Here is a 19,898-nt window from a genome sequence, read left to right on the forward strand (position 1 = left end):
GAAATTCAATATAAATAATAGGAAGTGAAATTATTTTCCTTCTTTCCACTCTCAATGTACACAAAGGCTTTTTTTTTTTTTTTAAAGTATCAATTAGTATTAGCCTAAAATTCTCTAAAACATTCTTAAACAATGTTTCCTCAATTTGGGGGTGTCAAGTAAATGACATGTGGCTTGGGAAAAGGGATTTAAAAAACAAAGGAGAGCAAAGAAAAATAACCTGCAGTTTTCAAAAGCAATGATAAAGGCAGAATTAAATTCATTGGCTTTCTGCTTTCTAATTGGGCCGGAGGAAGCAATGACTGCAAGAAGACTGATTTAACCAGACAGATCCTCTCACCATGGTCAGGTCCCTTAAGAGCCAGGCGGGTCTGATGATGGGGAAGAATCTCAAGCTTGACCTGGTCCGTGGTGTTTGCCAGGAACTGGGTTGCTTCTGCTAGCGTACAGTACTCCATGCTGGTTCCATCGATGGACAGGATGTGATCTCCCACGTGCAGTGCACCACATCTGTGGAAGGGAGAAAAGCTCAGTATGGTCAGGTGCCTTTCTTTTGGAATATGACTTTTATGTCCTTCACAGTTAAAAATTTTACAGTTTTCATTTACTTAAAAAAAGGAAAAGTTTGAGTGTTATAGGAAACATCGCTTGTCAAATGTTAAGTACCTATGAACAGGAATGTAAAACCTTGTAGAAAATAAAGAAAAATTCAAGGAAATGTTTTCCTCTCGTCCTTTGTGACGAAAGTTGAGGGGACGTGAACAGCAGAGGAGGGAAGAAGAGTAAAAATGTTTCCCCTTGACTTTTTTCTGTGGTTTTTCCCTCTTAGGTTTTTAAAATTGAGTTGGTAAATATTCAGAATGTCAAGATGTGACTGACAGAGTTAGAATAGGGGCATTTACAACTATTTTATGTGTGAATGGGAATAACTTGGGGGAAGAGTCAACTAATGCTTTCTCAGAACCCTTTCACACAAGCTCCCAGATCTCCGGTTCTCTATTATTGCGTTTCATTTTGTTATTCTGGAGTTAAACGTTAGTACAAAAGCTCTCGATGATGATGGAAATTATGTAGGAGTCAAATGAATAATAAAACAAGGCCTGCGTGAGAGAAGGGGAAAGCTGGGGGTGGGGAGGGGCTAGCTGCTACATCTTGCTGAACTCAAGAGACTGGCTACTGGATGAGTTGAGAAAAGCAAACACAGCAGTCAGCATCCCGACGTACCAGTCAAGTGGACAGCTCCTTAAACTGGTTACCCCCTGCGGAATGGGAAAAAACAGAGGGAGAAAATTAAAGCATCCTGCACTATGGAACTGGAGAACACCCCTGGATCAGTGGCCATCACCGATAAAGGTTTGCAGGTAGGGTAAGACCACAGTGGAGCTGAAGACTGACCACTACAGGGGTTGCTGCTGGTCACTGCGTCACAGTTGGAGGTTTACCAGGCATGGCGAGGGCGTATGCAGAAGGGGGCTAGAGACATGCAGGGCAGACTGGGCATTCGAGTATATCTAAAAATTTCCACAGTGAGAACAGTCTACTGTTCAAGAAAATCATTTCAACTCATCCCTTCCATCTAAAACTATAATTCCATGTGGATGCACTTGGAGTGCTTCAGCTATGGGAGGTGTTTTTGTTGTTGTTGTTGTTATTGTTGTTGTTGTTTACCAGGAGCTATAAAATAATTTATTAGGTGGTAAGGTCATCTTTTTTGTCCCCCTTTTAATAACTTGTAAGTCTAAAATATTGATTGGGAAAAAGAATTCAGAAAAAAGGACTTCGGTTTTCAGTGTCATAGGAAATGAATGAAGTTTTCAGGTATTCTTAAAGATGGTGAAACCCTAAGATTAACACACTATAACACTAGGACCTTTCTTTAAAGAGTGTGTGATTTAAAAAAAATATTGTTTTATTTATTTAAGAAAAAAGGAGTAAGATTTTATGGTGGCAGGATTTAATTGTTCATAATTCAGGAAAACTCATAACTTCTCTGCATGAAACATAATAAAGATCTGCTTAGCCACCCTACATTAAGAACAGTATATCATCCTAGGACACAGTAAGAAAACTTGCTCAGTTGTTTGACTTTTTTTCCCCCATTCATAAGGACGATGCCAAACATCTGGATGAGACGATGTTACATGACAGGATGTCTGATAAGATAAGCGAATTTTTAAGCCCTAGAACACGAACTTGTTTTCTAATTCAAACTTGTATAAATTGGCAGGAGAGCTGTTTTTTATCATGTGCATGTGTATGTGTATTACACGTGTGTGTGTTTTTTAACACACATGCAGTTTTGAAAAGTCGGCACTTCCTATGACACTCACCTGTCTGCAATACTCGCAGATTTGATTTTGTCTATGACAATGACCTGTTTGTTACAGCACATCGAGGTAGTTAGGGCAACCCCAAGGCTGGCACCAGGAGTTTTGGCAACTTCAACTAGTAGTGGCCCGGATGCTGTTGCCACGGAATCTATGGAAGAACAAATTTCAGAAAACAAAACAAAATAAAAAAAATTAGGAAACAGACATACAGAAAAAAATGAAGACTGTTCAGTAAATAGTGGTTATTGATTTTATCACCAAAATTTAGATTTTCCTTCATATATCATCCCTACGGCCAGTGGTAATTTCTTAGGGCATCTCTTAGGACACCTGTTCTGTCCAGCTTGTATTCAGCTTTATGTCAGTTGGGATAATGTCTATGTATTTTATGCTCTCTATATCACTTGATATAGTGTGCCTGGCACCTACCATGTCTCTCAATAAATATTTTTTAAATTAATTAATTCAATAAAAATCTTAGTACCGACTACGTATGGATGATAGATGGTTGGAAGAAAGGAAGGAAGGAAGGGAGAAAGGGAAAGAGGGAGGGAGAGTGGGAAGGAGAATGGATGGAAGGATGGATGGATGGACGAATGGATAATGTCTCCAGCTAGCCAAATAGTAAAAACGTGCACACCTAGTTGAATTTGTAAATCCATTGGTTCTTTCCTTATTTTGAAGCTGATCTAGGGTCACCTCTCCCTTAGGAGTGCCTTCACATATTTTTGCTTTATTTTTGCTTTGGAACACTCTTTATTCCTTCAATTCTCTACCCATCCTTGGGGATTCAGTGTAAACATCAATCCCTCTGGGAAGCCCCTCCTGATTCATGGTTTGGTGAGATGCCTTTCTCTTATGTGGCCACAGCCTGCTATGTTCCTGCTGTTGTAATACACACCTCACTGTTTCATAATGGCCAGTTTGCATTACACGCCTCTGTCTTTTGTTAGACTGTAGGCTTGCTATGAAGGCAGACCACTTGTTGACCACAGCATCATCAGTACCTGGGATAATGACTGGCACACAGGAGATACGCAATGGATAGTTGTTGAATGAAAGCACAAACAAATGAGAAAACTCATGAAATCTCTTAAAGCTCAGAAGAGGCAGCAGTCATATGGGAAAGAACCCTGGACATTGAGTTAAAACATCTGCATTTAATTCTTCTTTTTACAGTATTTTGGTCATAGTACCTTAGACAAATTACCAAAATTTTCTAAGTCTGCTTGCTTACCTATAAAATTGAGAAAATGTGTAGTTAAACATTTTGTAATTCGTAAAGTGCTACATAAAATATTATATTATTATTGAAATATTAAGATTTTAAGCCTCTGACTTATCTTGTTTTTTAACACTGTATATTGTTCTGAAATATTTTTCTAATTTTCTACTGCTCTGGGGTTTCCAACTTCATTAATACAACTTTGTCTTTCTGCAAGTACATCTTTATCACAAAGGCACCACTCAGATATAGTGAACTAGGAAATCTGTGTTGCTATTGCTGAAGCTCAGGCAGTATGCCCTGACTCAGGAAGCTGAATGTTCCATGGGAGAGAGCCATTTCAGTTAGGAATTAAACAACATATTTCTTAAATAAGGTAAAGAGAGAACATTTATGCCAGCAACATTCATATTTCAGGGGTAAGGATTCTTGTATGTGCTGTCTCTTAAATGATCGTTGATACTGAAATAATTGTCCTAAAAATGGTAAAGAAACCTCTAAGGCCTGTATCTCTTTCTGTCAATTCCAGGGTAGAGACTCAATAATAGCTTACTCTACTAAGAGGACTTTTTGGTTCTGCAGCTTTACGACTATACTTTTTCTATTATATTATTAGTAACTCCCCAGAGTTAGTTCGCAACCTAACTCCATAGTGGCTGCTCCTCTCTGGTCTTGCTCACCTTGCTGTGTTAATGACCCTTGTCCAAGGCCATTGACAACATCCTAGCTTTTCTTCCTTCTCCCCCCATTCCTGCTTTGTTTCTCTCTAGTGCCTCACTTGGTCTTGGTGCTGCCCTGGGTCCTGCCTTACTCTCCTTCACTTAGGGGTTTGTAGAGTGAGTGGTCCCTGTGGATACATGCTAACAACAGTTAGCTCCTCATTTGCTTTAACTGAGATCCCCTGGAAAAAATGCTGGTCAGTCCCTGCTGCTTGTTTTAGTTGTCCTTCCATCCCGAGGGTAGATTCTGCCCACCTCTCAACCCTAACAAAGTTCTGCTGCTAACCCAAGCACAAGTTACCTGATGTCTCTAGCTCCATCCCAGAAGTCTGCTGTCCTCCTTATACATGCGCCTTAGCAAGCTCATCTCATGCTCGGGTCAAACCTCATGTAAAATCTGGCCTAGCAGGGCATTTTCTCACATTATCTTTATGGAACTTAAGAAGGACTAATTTTCACAGGACTAATTTCCCAAGTAACTTTCTATAGATTTGTTACATTGTAATAGTTAAGTTTGTGAGGTGACAATCACATATATCCTTCCACATGATTTCATCGTGTCTAAAGATAAATTTATTTGGTGTACAAAATAAAAGTAATAAAGTTTCTCTGTTAACTATTAACTTAATCTCTTACAAATGACAAACTGATAGTTGTTCCTTGGTATCCCATCTTCCCTTCTTTCTTCAGTAATAAGCTTCCTAAGTTGTAGCTGAGCAAATGGCTGCCCAGATAAGGACATTTCCCAGCCTCATTTGCAGTGAGGTGCACGCCTGTGACTAAGTTCTAGCCAATGGGAAGTGAGAAGTGACCCCTTTGGATGTGCTCTTAAAAAGAATGGTTATATCTCCTCTACCTCATTTCTCACTTCTTGCTGTTGCAATGTGGGCTCATAAGTGGTGAGCCATCTTCAACCATGCAGACAAGTGCATAGAGCCACAACACGGAGAAAGTGTGGATTCCTGAAACCGTATCTCCACAGGCTGTTTACTCTCCCAAGAAATAAACAAAGTTCCTGCACCTTAAAACCATGAAGAGATGCGAATGCTCTGGGTGCCTAGGAGAAGACATTGTTTGGCCCTACGAGAATCTACTAGACTGGCTGATCTGCAGAAAACTCTGACTAAATCATATTGACTGACAGCTGAACAGAACCACGAAGTAGAATATTCTTATTTAAGTCAGAGTCCTAGCAGGAAATAGACGGTACACTCAAGTTAGGATAATTTGAAGAGAGTTTAATAAAGGAACTATTTAGAAAGGTGTAGGCAGGTTAAAAGTGTGGGAAACTACAAGAGCTAATGTAATACTTTGGAGCCAGAAGCAATAGGGCCGCATACTCTATTAGGCCCGAAGAGGCAAAGGATTGAGCTGTTAGTGGAACTAGGTTTCAGAAAGGACTATGTGGTGAGGGCTACCTGATAGGAGCTGGGACCTTCGGTCAAAATATGCAGCCAGCCCCACTGAATCCACAGGGAGGAATCCAGGGAATAACACCCTACCTCACTATTCTCCCACCCTCTGACCAACTGCCATGATTCATTATTAGCTAAAATCAACTGGAGCCAGATGGCACGAGAGCCCATAATGTAGGCCATACAGGTCATGGCACAGAGTAGCGTGGAGAAAGGTGGTGAGTAGTAAAAAGGAGGGTCTTCATTTGTATAGCTCTCCACTCAACTTCTTTCCACAAACATCTGGAGGCTGCTTATTTTAAACAAAATATATAACATAAAGAAATAACAAGGAAGAAAAAGAATCTACAAAGGCCTTGCCTACAAGGGTTAATAGAGAATTGCAAAAAGACTGCACTATAGGCAAACCTACAGAGACAGAAAGCAGATTAGTAGTTGCCAGGGATTGGGGCAGATGAGAATAGGGGGTGACTGCTTAAGGTTTGGAACTAGACAGAGGTGATGGTTAAACAACATTGTAAATGTACTATATATGATGCTGACTTGCACAGTCGAAAGTGGTTAACTATATGTTATGTGAATTTTGCATAAAAAATATGACTCTGAACTTCTGGAAATCAGGACAATTAAAAAAAAAATGGTTAAATATGCAGTTACCACTGTTGGAAAGGAGAAAGGAGTCCTTATGGTGGAATTAAAGATTCTTCTAGCAGAGAGTTCTAAAAGATATCTCTTCCATGGGTTTTATATATAGACGATACTAACGAATATAATGGGTAATGTCCTCAACACATTTCTATAATAGGATGCAGAAGTGGTTTCCAATGGCTGTTCCTTTATCAAAGTTGAGGCATAAGGTTAAAAAGCAAATTAATGATGGTGTCTCTATAATGGGACAAGCTAATGTGATGATGAACTTGATATAAAGACAGATCCTAGGGTGGACAGGCTGGATGTCTCTCTGGGCATCTTTCCTAGATATCAATCTTTCCTCTCACTTAGGTTTCCAACAGAAGCTGGGTATAGGCAATTTAGGAAGGTGTTCTGTGATGAGACCCTGCTATGCTGGCATTTTATATTCCTGACTGAGACCAGACGCAAAAGTTCTGGACAGCAGATGAATCAGTGGCAGGATTAATGCACAATCAGGAGGCAGAAGAAGCTTAACTCGATTCTTGCCAGGATGGAAGATCACCCATCTCAGTTCTCATAGAACTGGCCTTTCCAAGTCACTAGGCTAAGTCATCATTCTTGCAATGACATTGATTTTAAAATGCTTTTATTGAGTCTTAATTATCTACCAGGAACATGAGAAGACACTGGGGACTCAAAGAAGAAAATGTATTATTCCTTCTTTCTAGTAACCCCTTGGGATCCCTTGCCGAGAAGGTAGGGGAGCAGGGTAGGACTCCTGGATTTCACCAGGAAAACTTATTTTGTTGAACCTTATGGAGTTACTTTTTTTTTTTAAAACTGCAAGACACATAATGTTTGCAATCCCCCCTCAATGACATCTTTAATATAATAGAATCAAAGTGTTTATAAAAATATTGCATTATGTACTAGGTATGTTATGTCCATGTTTCTAGGAAGATTACTCAAGCATGGCAAAAGATCCACAGAAGGTGGCTGAAGCTCACTGTGCAATAGGACTGCCTATAGAAAGGCAAATATTATTACCAAATATCTCTGGTACATGTCAAGAGAACGGCAGTGACAGTGAGACCTATGGGGATCTGAGGAGGCTGAGCATAGTGAGCTGCAATGGTTGGGATGAGTGTATTAGATGAGATAGAATTTGCTCTGAATGTCTCTCAGCTGCCTTTCTTTTAATGGGCTCCAGGAAAACGACAAAACTATTTTAGCGAGTACTGCTTTCCAGCGTTACCCATGTGGCAGTTACTTTCTGCATCACAGAAGGGGATCTACAACTGCTAACGTTTAATTGATCATTAGCCCTTTCCGGCAATTGCTCTCCATAATAAATGTATCCCCACAACTACTTCAAGAAGCTCATACTGCCTTGTGGTATTAAGCCTATTTCCCTAACCTGCCGCCCAATTCCATTCACAGAGGGCCTTATGAAAAGCAGGAGTCCGAAAGCCCTGGCTGTATTCCAAAATGTGTAATAAGATGCCTAGGAAAAGAAAAGGCAAGCAGACGGGGTGGATGAATTGGGGCACTCTCATTTAAGAAAGTGCAAGATAAAAAAATGCCGTGTGTCAAAATGAGAACAATAAACAGAAGAAAAATCAGGGAAAAATAATCAAGAGCCCATCCCCTGTCAGAAGATTAGTTCATCCTGCTGAAGTGAAGCATGGTTGAGAAAAATGGATCATGCAGATATAAATTATTCATGGTTAAAGACATCTCAGTTATTAAGATATTTGCACCACGACCAAGGCCCTGCATGCTGTGTTGATTTATGGGCTACATAATTACCTAAGATACGCTGATGACTGTTTGCATGGGAAACATTCTGGATTTTTTATTTTGTTAATCAGTTTTCCCACTTGGAGCCCTGCATTTCAATCAGAGCCCAAGGCTTGATTAGAACCTCCCAGGGGGTGACAGAAAGATTGTGCATGGTCATATGAGTTTTGTCTGCCTTACATTTCTTCAGAAAAAAGTACCTTGGGGAGTTTTTCCACCTTACCCATTAGTTAAGAGTATTTTATTAGTGATATTCTATAATGTCACTAATAATTTTGACCCTTTTCAGATGATCTGATAAAATATTTTTTAACTTTAAAAAATTTATTTTTGTATATTGAAATACACTACTTGGAAAATATTCCGATGCAGCAAAAAGTTTAACTTCCATTTTCAATTGAGCCTTATCTTAAATCCTAAATTTTTCCTGGATAGTTAAAGAAGACAATCTGAACAGTTACTGTATTGTAAGAGTCCAAAGCAAATTAAATATGTCTCATGTTAACCTGAGTTTGGCTAGCATAATTGGTGATTGACTTTCATTCTCTGCAGCAGGCTCACTAGTCATTTTATTCACTTTGGAATATCTCACCCTCCACCCCTGCCCCATTTTACATGACTGTTTTTTTTTTTTTTTTTTTTTTGGTAGCCTGCTTATTGAGTTATAGTGGTTTTAAACCTTTTATTGAAGTAAAATAAATATACAGAGAAATGCATAAATCCTATTTTCAGATGATCAATTTTCATAAGCTGAACACATCTGTGTAACCCAGAGCTAGAAATAGAACATTACCAGCATCAAAGAATTCCCCCCAAAACTCCTTTAAATCACTCCCCTGTCCCATAGGCAATCACTACCTTGACTTCTAACAACATAAGTTAGTATTACTTGCTCTTGTGATTTTTAAAAAATAGATTCAGTTTGTACTTTTCTGTATCTGGCTTCTTTTGATCAATATTTGTGAGATTCATGCATATCGTTGAGGGTAGTTTTAGATCATTCATTCTTATTGCTATATAATATTCCATAGGGTGAACGTGCCATAATTTATGAATTCTACTACTTAAGTGTTTTCCAGTTTTGGGCTAATACAAATATTACTGCTACGAACATTCTAGGTTGTCTTTGGTGTGGGAATCATGATCAAGAGTGGAACTGTTAGGCTATAGGATATAAATATGTACAGTTTAAGTACATACTGTCAAATAGTTTTACAAAGGAGTTGTATGAATTTACCTTCTCACCAGCAGAAATGAGAGTTCCAGTTGCTCTACATTTTGTCACCTCTTGCTGTGGTTAGTCTTTTCTGTTGTAGCATTCAAGTGGGTATGGACTGGTATCATATTGTGGTTTCTTTTTTAAATTTCATTTATTTTATTTTTTAAATATTTTTAAATTAAAATATAGCTAACACACACTACTGTATTAGTTTCAGGTGTACACCATAGTTACGCAACATTTATATACCTAAAGATGTGATCACCATATGTCCGGCAACCATTTGACACTGTACAATGCTATTATAACATTATTAAGTATATTTCCTACGCTGTATACCACATCTCCGTGATTTATTTGTTTTACATCTGGAAATCTGAATCTCTTATTCCCCTTCACGTTCCTCCCTCTTTTTTGATTTTTCAATTATAGTCGACATTCGATATTATTTTATATTAGTTTCAGGTATACTGTAGCACAGTGGTTAGACATTTATATGATTTTCAAAGTAATCCCCCTGACTAACCTAGTACCCACCTGGCACTACACATAGTTATTACCATATTAATGACTACCATCACTATTCTTTACTTTACCTTCCCATAACTATTTTGTAACTACCAATCTGTACTACTTAATCCCTTCCCCTTTTGCACCCTAACCCCCAACCCTATTACATTGTGGATTCTATTTTCATTACTCCGATGACTCAGGTATTGAGCAATCTTTCATGGCTTTTCAATTATTTGGATATCTTCTTTTATAAAGTATATGTTCAAATTCCCCAACTTTCTATCAGGTTGTCTGGCTTATCGATTTGTGAAAATTAAAAAAATATATATATATGGTTTGCAAATATATTTTCAAGCCCCTCTGCAGCTTACCATTTCAGACTCTTAATGGTGTCTTTTGATGAAGAAAAGTTCTTAATTATTATATTTTTGATTAGTAGTTTATGTGTTCTGTTTAAGAAATCTTTGCTTACTATAAAGTCGTGATGATGTTCTCCTATGCTTTTTATACAGGCTTTATTATTTATCTTTCACTTTTAGATCATTTCTGATCTAAATCTGAAATGATTTCTATGTCTGGTGTGGGTAGGGTAACAATATATTTTCTCCACATGGATTTAACTAACCATCATTTTTTGAGAAGATCATTCTTTCCTTATTGCATTTTAATATCACCACATTATAAATTAGATGACTCCATGTGTATAGTTCTATTTCTGGACACTCTATTCTCCTCCATTGGTCGATCAGTCTGTTCTCATGACAGTACCACACTGTCTTAGTTACTTTAGCTTTTTAATGGATCTTGACATCTGGTAGTGGAAATTCTCTGGTTTTATTGTTCTTCAAGACTGCCTTGGCTTTTCTTGACTCTTTGCAAAGTGATGTTTAATTGTGTATCTTGCTCAGAGAAAAGTAGACCCAATAGCTAAATAAGTGAAGGACTTTAGGCCTCTGGCTAAAGAAATAATATATGAAATAATCATATTAGGATTTACATGGCAGATTTCAGTATTAAATGTGACAAGACTGACATAGTATTTATAGATATTTACATGTTTTTAGAATACTAATAAACTTTTGCAACTTAAATTTCTAGGGCTTTAATCTTGTTCCATGTAGATAAATGGGAAAAAGTTTTAAAACTTTTAAAAGAGATGATGAAAAAAATTAAGGTCACAAAATTTCTTTAAAAAGTTTCTGAGCTCAACGACACAGGGAATGCAGTTAGCATTAATATGATGGTTAAGTAGAGGGCCAGAGGAGGGAGGGAGCAATTGGGGGAATCGTTTTATGAACAATATAGATGTCTAACCAATGTACTGTAAACTTGAAACTAATTTAAATAAATAAATTTATTAAAAAAAAAGTTTCTGAGCTCAGACCTAGTGACTTGGCGCATATTCTGTAGACAATACCACATGTCCCTTACCATACAAGCTCTAGAAGCTCTTATTTCCACTGTCAGTACTAATGTAAAGACTTTTTAAAAAGGGCATAATTCTGTCTACCAGGAGCAAGTTTTCAGAAAACTCACAAAATTTATGTCCTATTTGCTTTAAAAAGTGTAAATGCCAAATGAATCTGGCATTTAAGTGACCAATAGCAATGGGAAAGTAGAAATATTGGCCACAAAGTGAAAAACGCTTTGCTCTGACTGTTCAAAAGATATGGCATATACAGAAGGCTACTGCATAATCAGCATATTCCCAGAATCATCTCCAGAAAGTCTGATTCTTTCTCAGTCTAAAAATAGTCACTGTCAGGTTTTCTGAGCTAGATAAGTGATCCACACAGAAAATGGAATGAATCTCAATCAGGTTATGCTGAGGTAGAGAAACTACTTAAGTAGGAGTAAGTGTCTGCCATCCTCAGAAAGAATTCTTACTACTCAGAAATCTTAACCTCCCAAGACTGAGGGGAACAGTCAGTCAGGGGGAGTTAACAGTTCAATAGCAAATGCAGACTTTCTCTGGCATCTTGTGCTAGATTTGGCTTTAAGTTTACAGTTTAAAAAAGTATCCTAGTTCTCTAAGAACCAGATCTGAAATAAGAGAAATGAATAACAACCATATAGACATCCTAAAAGTCAACTTAGTTGTAAGTTGCTAAAAATATACTTAGAATTATTTAAAGCATCTCTATAGCTCTATTTGAGTGACCCTGGGGTTTTATAGGAGGTAAACACAATATATGTATATACATATTTTTAAAACCAATCAAATGTAGAGATCTATAGATATGGCTAGATAAAAAAAAGAAAGAAAGAAAGAAAAAACAATGCGACTACTATGTATTAAACCACCAATGTTTTGTCAATAAAGAAGCAAAGGAAGTTTGACTAGAGCAAATGCACTAAGAGCCCCCTACTCTCTAGCTTGGGCCAATTTGACCACGGGATAAAAATAATAAGCACGCAGTCCAGTGTCTTGAATCCTGTGGGTCCTCAATAAATATTCACTTATTAGTCATAAAACAAATAAACAAATAAAATTTCTAATGGAAGGGAGAGAAAATAAGTTGGATGTCAGAATCGGGATCTAAAAAAAGTTTAGACAGGTTAGAATGATGTAGAAATTTTTATTTTTAGAAATTATTATTTAATAGGGTAAATGATGATATGCCTTACATTTTTATTGTTGAGCTATAGTTTACAAAGTGCTTTCATGTATAACTTCTTGTGCTCTTTGTCACGACAACCCTCTGGGGTGGGCCTGGGCATTTTAAATGCTCTCCAGGTGATTCCAATGTGCAGTAAGGTTGGTGGGGTGGGGTAGGGGCAGGGCTCTTGGTTTAGGATATAGACTTGGTTGGCCAGAAGTTCTCTGCTATTAGAGGTGTTCAAATAGAGCTTGGTAGGGAAGGTCCTGAAGGACCCCAGTGGTGGACAGTGGTGCAAGTAAGTGACACTGATATTCGATTATTGTGGTGTGTTATCAGCTTTGGAGAATGCCATCTCGAGACTTACCTGCCTCCAGAAGCATGTTTGAACATACTATTTTCACATGTTTGGTTAGATAGGTCTTCTATAAGGCATCTATTTCTTGAGCAGGTTTTATATAGGGCATTTGAAAGTGAAAAATAGCACTTTATGCCACTAAAATATACTACCACAAGCAGAAATGGAAACAACTCCTGAAATACTTCTAAAGACCAAAGTAGAAAACTTCCCTAAACCAGTACACACAGCAGAAAGAAGAGCCAACTAGTTCTGTGGGGAAATTGAAGATCTATGAAGTCCAAGTCCATTTTGCACATGTTTGTAGAATTAAGGAAGGCAGGTTGAGTGCCTTTGCCAAAAAACAAGAATTAACAGAATTAAAAGAATTCCATTCAAAATCCTTTATTTATGGAACCCTGATTTTGATGATGGTGCTATAATATTGTTCATGAGATCTGTATAATGTTAAGAAGTGAATGCAGACCCGACTTTAGGAGTACGTTTGTGGTCCTTTTCCTGGGCTATCTATTCCTCTCCTCTCTTTGAAAACAAGCTAGATTCTAACACTTCCAGTTTATTGCAGAAATCTGGGTGGCAGATGCTGTGTCTGGGAAACTGGGATGATGTCTCTGAGTATAAGTGAGATACTAAGAGAGTACAGAAAAAAGAGGTATAAGGATTTCTGGAAATTATGCCTAACTCCCTTAGCTTTACCATAATTTGAATCAATAAAAATGCTTGAATGATTAAACACCAGTAGATAATTAATTCAGTGTCTCACTTTCTTCCCTCTTACTATAAAAAAAGAGTTCTCTTACTGAGAATTCTCTTAGGTGCTTAATGTTAAATATTTGATGTTCTGGGATTTTTTTTTTCTTGCTCAATAATGCACTTAGGCCTAAAACAATTATATTTTAAATGATAAGATTTCGGTTTTATTTTTAAATATTCCCAGTAAGACTTTTAGTTTTGAAAGACTATTAACTGTCTAAGTCTTCTATTTTAATTTCAGAATCTTGTTTGGAATATACAAAGATATATTCCATTACTTTTTTATTTTCAAAACTTTCATCTACACTTAAAACATTTATTGTTTCATATATTGGCTATAATTACTCTCAATCTTATGTGGGTATATGATCAGATTTGTGAGGTCAATCTGGGTTTAATTCCACATTTAACACAATATGATGTGTGTGATATTGGTCAATTTACATAACTTCTTCAAGACAGTTACTGTATCTGTAAAAAATATGGATAATCATGGATATGCCACAGAGTTGCTATGATAATTAGAGATAAAATGCAATAAAGTACCTTGCACAGTGCTTGGCAGAAATTAACCACACTAATTATTAGTTTTTCTCTCTACTACTTCTTGAGTTAAACCCCACACATGCTGATGCTGCTCAATTAATTTCCTAGTTGAGATGAAAAATTATTTTCTTTATTTAGCCAGAGAAAGTTAGAGAAAAGACTTAAGTCAAAAAATTAAGTTATTATTTATCTGCCTCAGCAACTTAGAGAAAAGAGGGCAGGACAGGAGAGCTAGATACCATCTTAGTGTATCAATTAGATACACTAGATTTTATGTGTTGTTTTACTTACTTAACTTAACATAAAATCAGTTAGATTTTATGTGTTGTTTTACTTACTTAACTTTTACGTGTTGTAAACGATCTTACTATTACTCTCTCTGCAATTTCAGATTATCCACACTGCTATGGATTGAGTTTTATAATCTATAACTATTGAATCTTGGACAAGGTACTCAAAGGACATCTACATGTGGGGCCTTTGAACTACCCATATTATGAAAATTAAATTTTTTTACAGGTGAGATATTTAATATTCCTGTCAAACGATATCTTCAGCTTGACTGACCAAACTTAAACCTAACTTAGACCCTCCACGTGCCCTCCCAAGGGTGAGAATTCTGCTGGAATGGCTGCTGAGCTTTCTCTATAATTCTGTTTGGATAGTAAGACTTTAGTGAAGCAGATCCTGCAAGGTGAACATGCCATTCAGCACAAAACTGTCTTTCAAGGAACTCAACAGAAGTGTTCAAGTTAAGGAAATCATTTCTGAGAAGTAGGAGGTCCCAGAGCACCCAAAGCATGTCCCACAGTGTGAGATATCTCAGTAGAGTCTGTAAGGAAACTTCAAAGGAGTCCTAAGAAGCAGGCAACCAACAGTGATGAATGAAAGTGCATGAGGTAAAAGGCCAGTGGGATTTTAACATGAAAGCAGCTAAAATATTACTTAAGTGTTTGACCCAATTCTTGTGAATTGATGATAACTACTCCTTCCTACCTGTGTATGTGGCTTAGTAGTTTTTTTATGTTCTTTTGCTTGTTTTTATCTCTTAAGAGCCACAAATGTAAACATGCCAGAATGAAAATCTCCAGTGAGCCAAAATGTCAGATTTCAATACTCTGTGTGTTCAAATACATGATGCTTATCAGAAATCACACCTAGGTCTGACTAAGAGAATCTTCCTCCTACCTGTGCCTAAAAGGCTCAGGCCTCTGTGGAAGGTATGGAATATGACAAGATTTCGACAATGAGTATGGATGATAAAATAGACTTACATTCCTTATTAGCAGCAATGGCTGTAACTAAAAAGAAGCTGGGGGTCCTCAAAAGACGTACAGAGCTTTCAACCAGCCAAGATATCACAGCAGGGCACTTTTCAAAAGCCACATTGTTAAAGACTTACGAAGACTCATATTTGCTCTTTTGTTAAAACAAGGTTCTTCTAAAATAAAAAGGCTGGACAAAGGGTAACACAGGCCACTTTATACTCTGATCCTGGTACTTCCCAACCTTCAAAGAGCTGGAGAGAAATAATTTGTTGTATGCCTTCGTTGGGCAGTCCAGTACATTTTTTTTCAAAGTCTGGATCTCTGGACTAATATTTACGGTTACATTTTGGAGCTATCGTGTTCTGGATCCACTAGAAATAGCTAACAAATATTTGGGCAAGAAAATCAACCGTGGGTGTGGGTCAATGAGTCATGGAAAACCCTTCTATGTAGCTCTCTGGATGCCTTATCTATAACCTGGAGAAAATGCTTTTTGAAGGGGAGGGAAGGGAAGGGGAGGGATAAGAAAGGAAGGGAAGGGAAGAAAAGGAGAGGGGTGGGAAGGAAAGGGAAGGAAGGGGAGGGGAAGAGAGGGAAAGGAAAGGGAGGGAAGGGAGGGGAAGGAGAGCAAAAGCGAGGTAAGGGAAGGAGAGAGGAGTGAGGGGAGGGAAAAAGAAAAAGAGGAGAGGTAAGGGAAGAAGGAATAAATAAGAATATTAGAAAATAAATACAAATTGGTTACTTACGACTTTACTGCATCTTTTACTACACTTTTTGAGTTATTCAGAGAAAATATTTACTCTAAATTTAGTAAAACAGTGGACACACAGCTTTTAAGCTGTCTGTATTTCATTCATTCAACAAATATTTAATGTGCACCTTTTTATGTGTATGTGCATTGGACATCTACTGTGCATATAGTGGTGAAAAAATATATAATATCCCTCCTCTTATGGTGCTTAGAGTTTAGTGAAGATGAGATTAGCTTACCAACAGATAGCATTATAATGGTGATAATTATTCTGAAGGAAACGTAAGGGTTCCCTGGGCAAGTAAAACAGGGAGATCTAATTTAGACAGAATGACAGAGAAGTCTAAAGAAGTGACATTTAGGCTGATGTATTAAAGGATATATACAAAATCGCTGGGTTAACAGGTACTTATAAGTGGAAGTTACTATTACTGTAAGTTGCTAATAGCAGCATATTATGTTAGAGAAAAGAATGAGTTTTGACTTTGACATTATAAATTGTGTCATCCAGGTAAACAACTTTCCTTAGATTTCTAATTTTTAAACAGCTTAACATCTTCCTTTCCTATATCACAGGGTAGATAAAAACAATAATTATGACTTCAACATCTTTAATTTAGCCTTGAACCTAAAGGTCCCAAGAAGCTTTGGAATGAAAGATTCTTTCTTTTTGTACCAGAAGAAAGAGAAGATTAGAAATATTTACAGTATGTGGCCACAAGAGTTCTGTGAAAAATAGCACTGTGAAGAGAATGGTGAGTTGGGTAAAAGGTCTTATTTAAGGCCAGTCTCATGCATGTTCACAGAGGAGGAACAAAACTTCCCTAAGATATTCGAATGTGAACTCGAAGTTCTTCTGTACCATTCTAGAAACGTAACCTTCAATATTAATCATTAATTGTGCGATGACCATGAAACCTGTAAAACCTTGTACATTTTCTAAGTACACGTTTTATTTAGGAAACAAGATTTGTTCTCTTAAGTTGCAAATGAATTCACTAAGCCTGTGTGAACTGACCTATTGTTGTAGAAGTCATGTGGATTCTTGTATTTATCAGAAAGTGCCAGACTCCCATGGTCAGCATAACCCTTTCAGACTTTCTCAAAAAAAAAAAAAAAAAAAAAAAAAAAAGGCAGCAGCAGCAGCTTGGTTTTCTTAACAGGTAATGGATAAAATAGGATCGTGGTTGTGAAATGCACTGTAAACATCAATGAGGAATATAAAATTAGTAGCCAACCACAGAGAAAGTAATCCCGATTAGTACTTTGGCACTACTCTAAATAGACCATCAAGAACTGACCTTACAATACAAAAAAAGTGCTCGTCTGCTACTCTCCTCTAAGAAAAAGCAATTCTAGTCTACCTAATATGTGTACATGACCTCAAAGAAACTTACCATACAAAGAGAGATTTCCCCTGATTGAGTTTAGTCAGCTTTTCACTTTTCTAAAATATACTAAAATTAAAGGGCTAATTTTCCTCTTAAGGGACATGCTTAATTTTAGAAGCATAATATTCAATCTGAGGGAATTTTAACAAATGTTCCATTAATTTATTAGATATCTCAGAACGCCAAGATCAAGATTCTTACAGATAAACGGCTGCACAGCAGCATGCTGGCCTTACGTCTATGATAGGAATGCTGGGAAGTAATCCTTGGGAAATTTATAACTGTTAATGAATGGGACTACTGGATTTGGTGTGATTAACAAAGGAAATGACCAATTTTCCTTTTTAGGTAATGGTTTTGGTTCCTTCCCAGAGCCACCAGACAAGAGCTTAGCCCAGTCGACATCTCAACTTGGGTGGACCTTAAGAGATGTTAAGCAGAGAACTCGGCAGTACCCGTCTGGACTTCTGACCTACAGAACTGAGGTGATTAATGGGTGTTATTTTAAGTTACTAGTTTGTGATATTTTGCTACATAGTGATAGAAAATACAGTCTTAAAACTCGATAGCAACATCTGCCTGAAGATTGTAGAACAAACTAGATAAAATTCTGTATTTTTTTCCAGGCTTCTGTGTGTCAAGCCTACTCTAATCTGGTAATATTAAATAAAAACATACCCTGTTTTACTTTAGAGTCACTCTCTTTTTACTCACTTCTTTTATCTCCACAAATATATGACAAGTGGCTCTGAATCTGAATATGTAAAAGGGAATGAGGTGAGTGGGAACAAGAGTATTCAACAAAAATTCATTGTTTTCAGATAAAAAAGAAGACAATCAAGCTTTTATCTTAGAAAAATAGCATTCTAAACAAATGGTTGTTGTCATTTAAAAATTAGACTTCTTTTATGTAGGAAACTCTCTGGGCTTCCTTATGATATTTTCTATGAAGAAGAGAGTTATGCTGGTGAACCACAAGGAAGTGTGTGTATCATAAATACTTCTAGGAGCTCTTAAAAAACTGTTTCCAGTAAGTTGAGATCATCCAGAAGAAACTGATTAGATAATACAAACACTGGCCAACTTATTCTTGGTACTAGTGACTGAGAAGTCACTGGTAGAAGGTTTATATCTTGATCTTGATATTCTCAAAAATAAAATGTAAAGTATAACTAAAATCCAGTTGTGATAACATTAATAAACCTATATATTTTTATTGCAAAGCAGTTAATCATCTCTCCTGGAGACTTGTAACATTTAAATCCATTCCTGATAAAACAATTACTTGAAAATTACTATTTTGTTTGCTCAGAATTGACTATAGGTAGTGACTATCCATATAGCAAGGCAGAGATGTAATATACTTGAGTATTTCTAAGGGAAGGATTACATTTTTCTCAGTATCCTTGGTTTTGCCTGGTGATCTATTCCAGGTGAATAAAAGGATAGGTCCGAAGCTGAGCAGAGAAAGTAATAGTTAAGGGGAGAGTCAGAGACTTATAAGAATTCAGAAAAACACAACAGGTAGACTAAAAGGTTTTGCGATTTAAAGATTCAGAATGTCATTCTGCAATGTAAGATGACATAAAGTAAATTCATTTTAAACCTACAACATAAACATTGATGTTTTACTATATTCTATACACATCCACTGGATGATGATTAGTTATAAGAACAGCTAACCTATGGGTGAATGCATTGTTCCATCCACAATTATCATTAAGAGCTTCCTATGTATGTCTGAAGACTCTTGTGAGGTGCAATAGAAATAAGCAAAAAAGACGATTCAGTTAGTGTCCGCGAGGAGTCTAGGGAATGTAGAGGCACAACAGAAAAACACATAGATAACTAAGACAAGGCGAAATGTAAACACCCTCAAGAGTTGCCAAGAAGGTGTTACGGGGTTTCAAAAGGGAGATAAAATGACAGAGAAATTGAGAGAACCAAATAAGGGTAGGATTAAGGAGGGAGGTGGATTTGACTTGGGCATATATATAATACACTATTGAAAGGTTTGTGCATAGGAATACTAAATATTGGGCACAACAGTGAAAAACTTCAGGACATTTTGGAGAAATATTTTGGTTATCTTTCCATCTTTATCACCAACGATAATAATTGGTTGGTTACATTTGACATCTAATAAAGTGACTGAGATTACTATTCCTTAGTAAGAAAGCTTGTTTAAATGAACTACAGTGAGTTTTGTGTAATATATAGCCAACAAGTCCATATTGACTGACGGCCCTCCACATCTCTTTCCATGGAAGAGGAAAATTATAAAATAAACAATTATTAGAGAATCTTGTAATTAAAAAAAAATCCAGAGTAAATTATAAATTAGAACAGATTTGGTACAATCTTCTGCACCTCTTGA

General features: G+C 36.9%; 1 protein-coding gene across 10 annotated transcripts in view; it reads right to left on the minus strand.

Annotated features, from left to right (window-relative positions):
- GRIP1 (glutamate receptor interacting protein 1) overlaps window positions 1–19,898 on the minus strand; it is a 587,313-nt gene that overhangs the window by 88,302 nt on the left and 479,113 nt on the right. For all 10 annotated transcript variants that reach the window (XM_039865941.1, XM_039865938.1, XM_039865939.1 and 7 more), the window contains 2 exons: window positions 2,331–2,478; window positions 341–510 (listed from right to left, as the gene is read on the minus strand). In XM_039865941.1, coding sequence (XP_039721875.1) covers window positions 341–510; window positions 2,331–2,478 — 318 coding nt within the window. The remainder of the gene's footprint in view (window positions 1–340; window positions 511–2,330; window positions 2,479–19,898) is intronic.

The sequence above is a fragment of the Pteropus medius genome, unplaced genomic scaffold, assembly GCF_902729225.1.
Source record: "Pteropus medius unplaced genomic scaffold, Ma_sr-lr_union100, whole genome shotgun sequence".
In the NCBI taxonomy this organism is placed as follows: Eukaryota; Metazoa; Chordata; class Mammalia; order Chiroptera; family Pteropodidae; genus Pteropus; species Pteropus medius.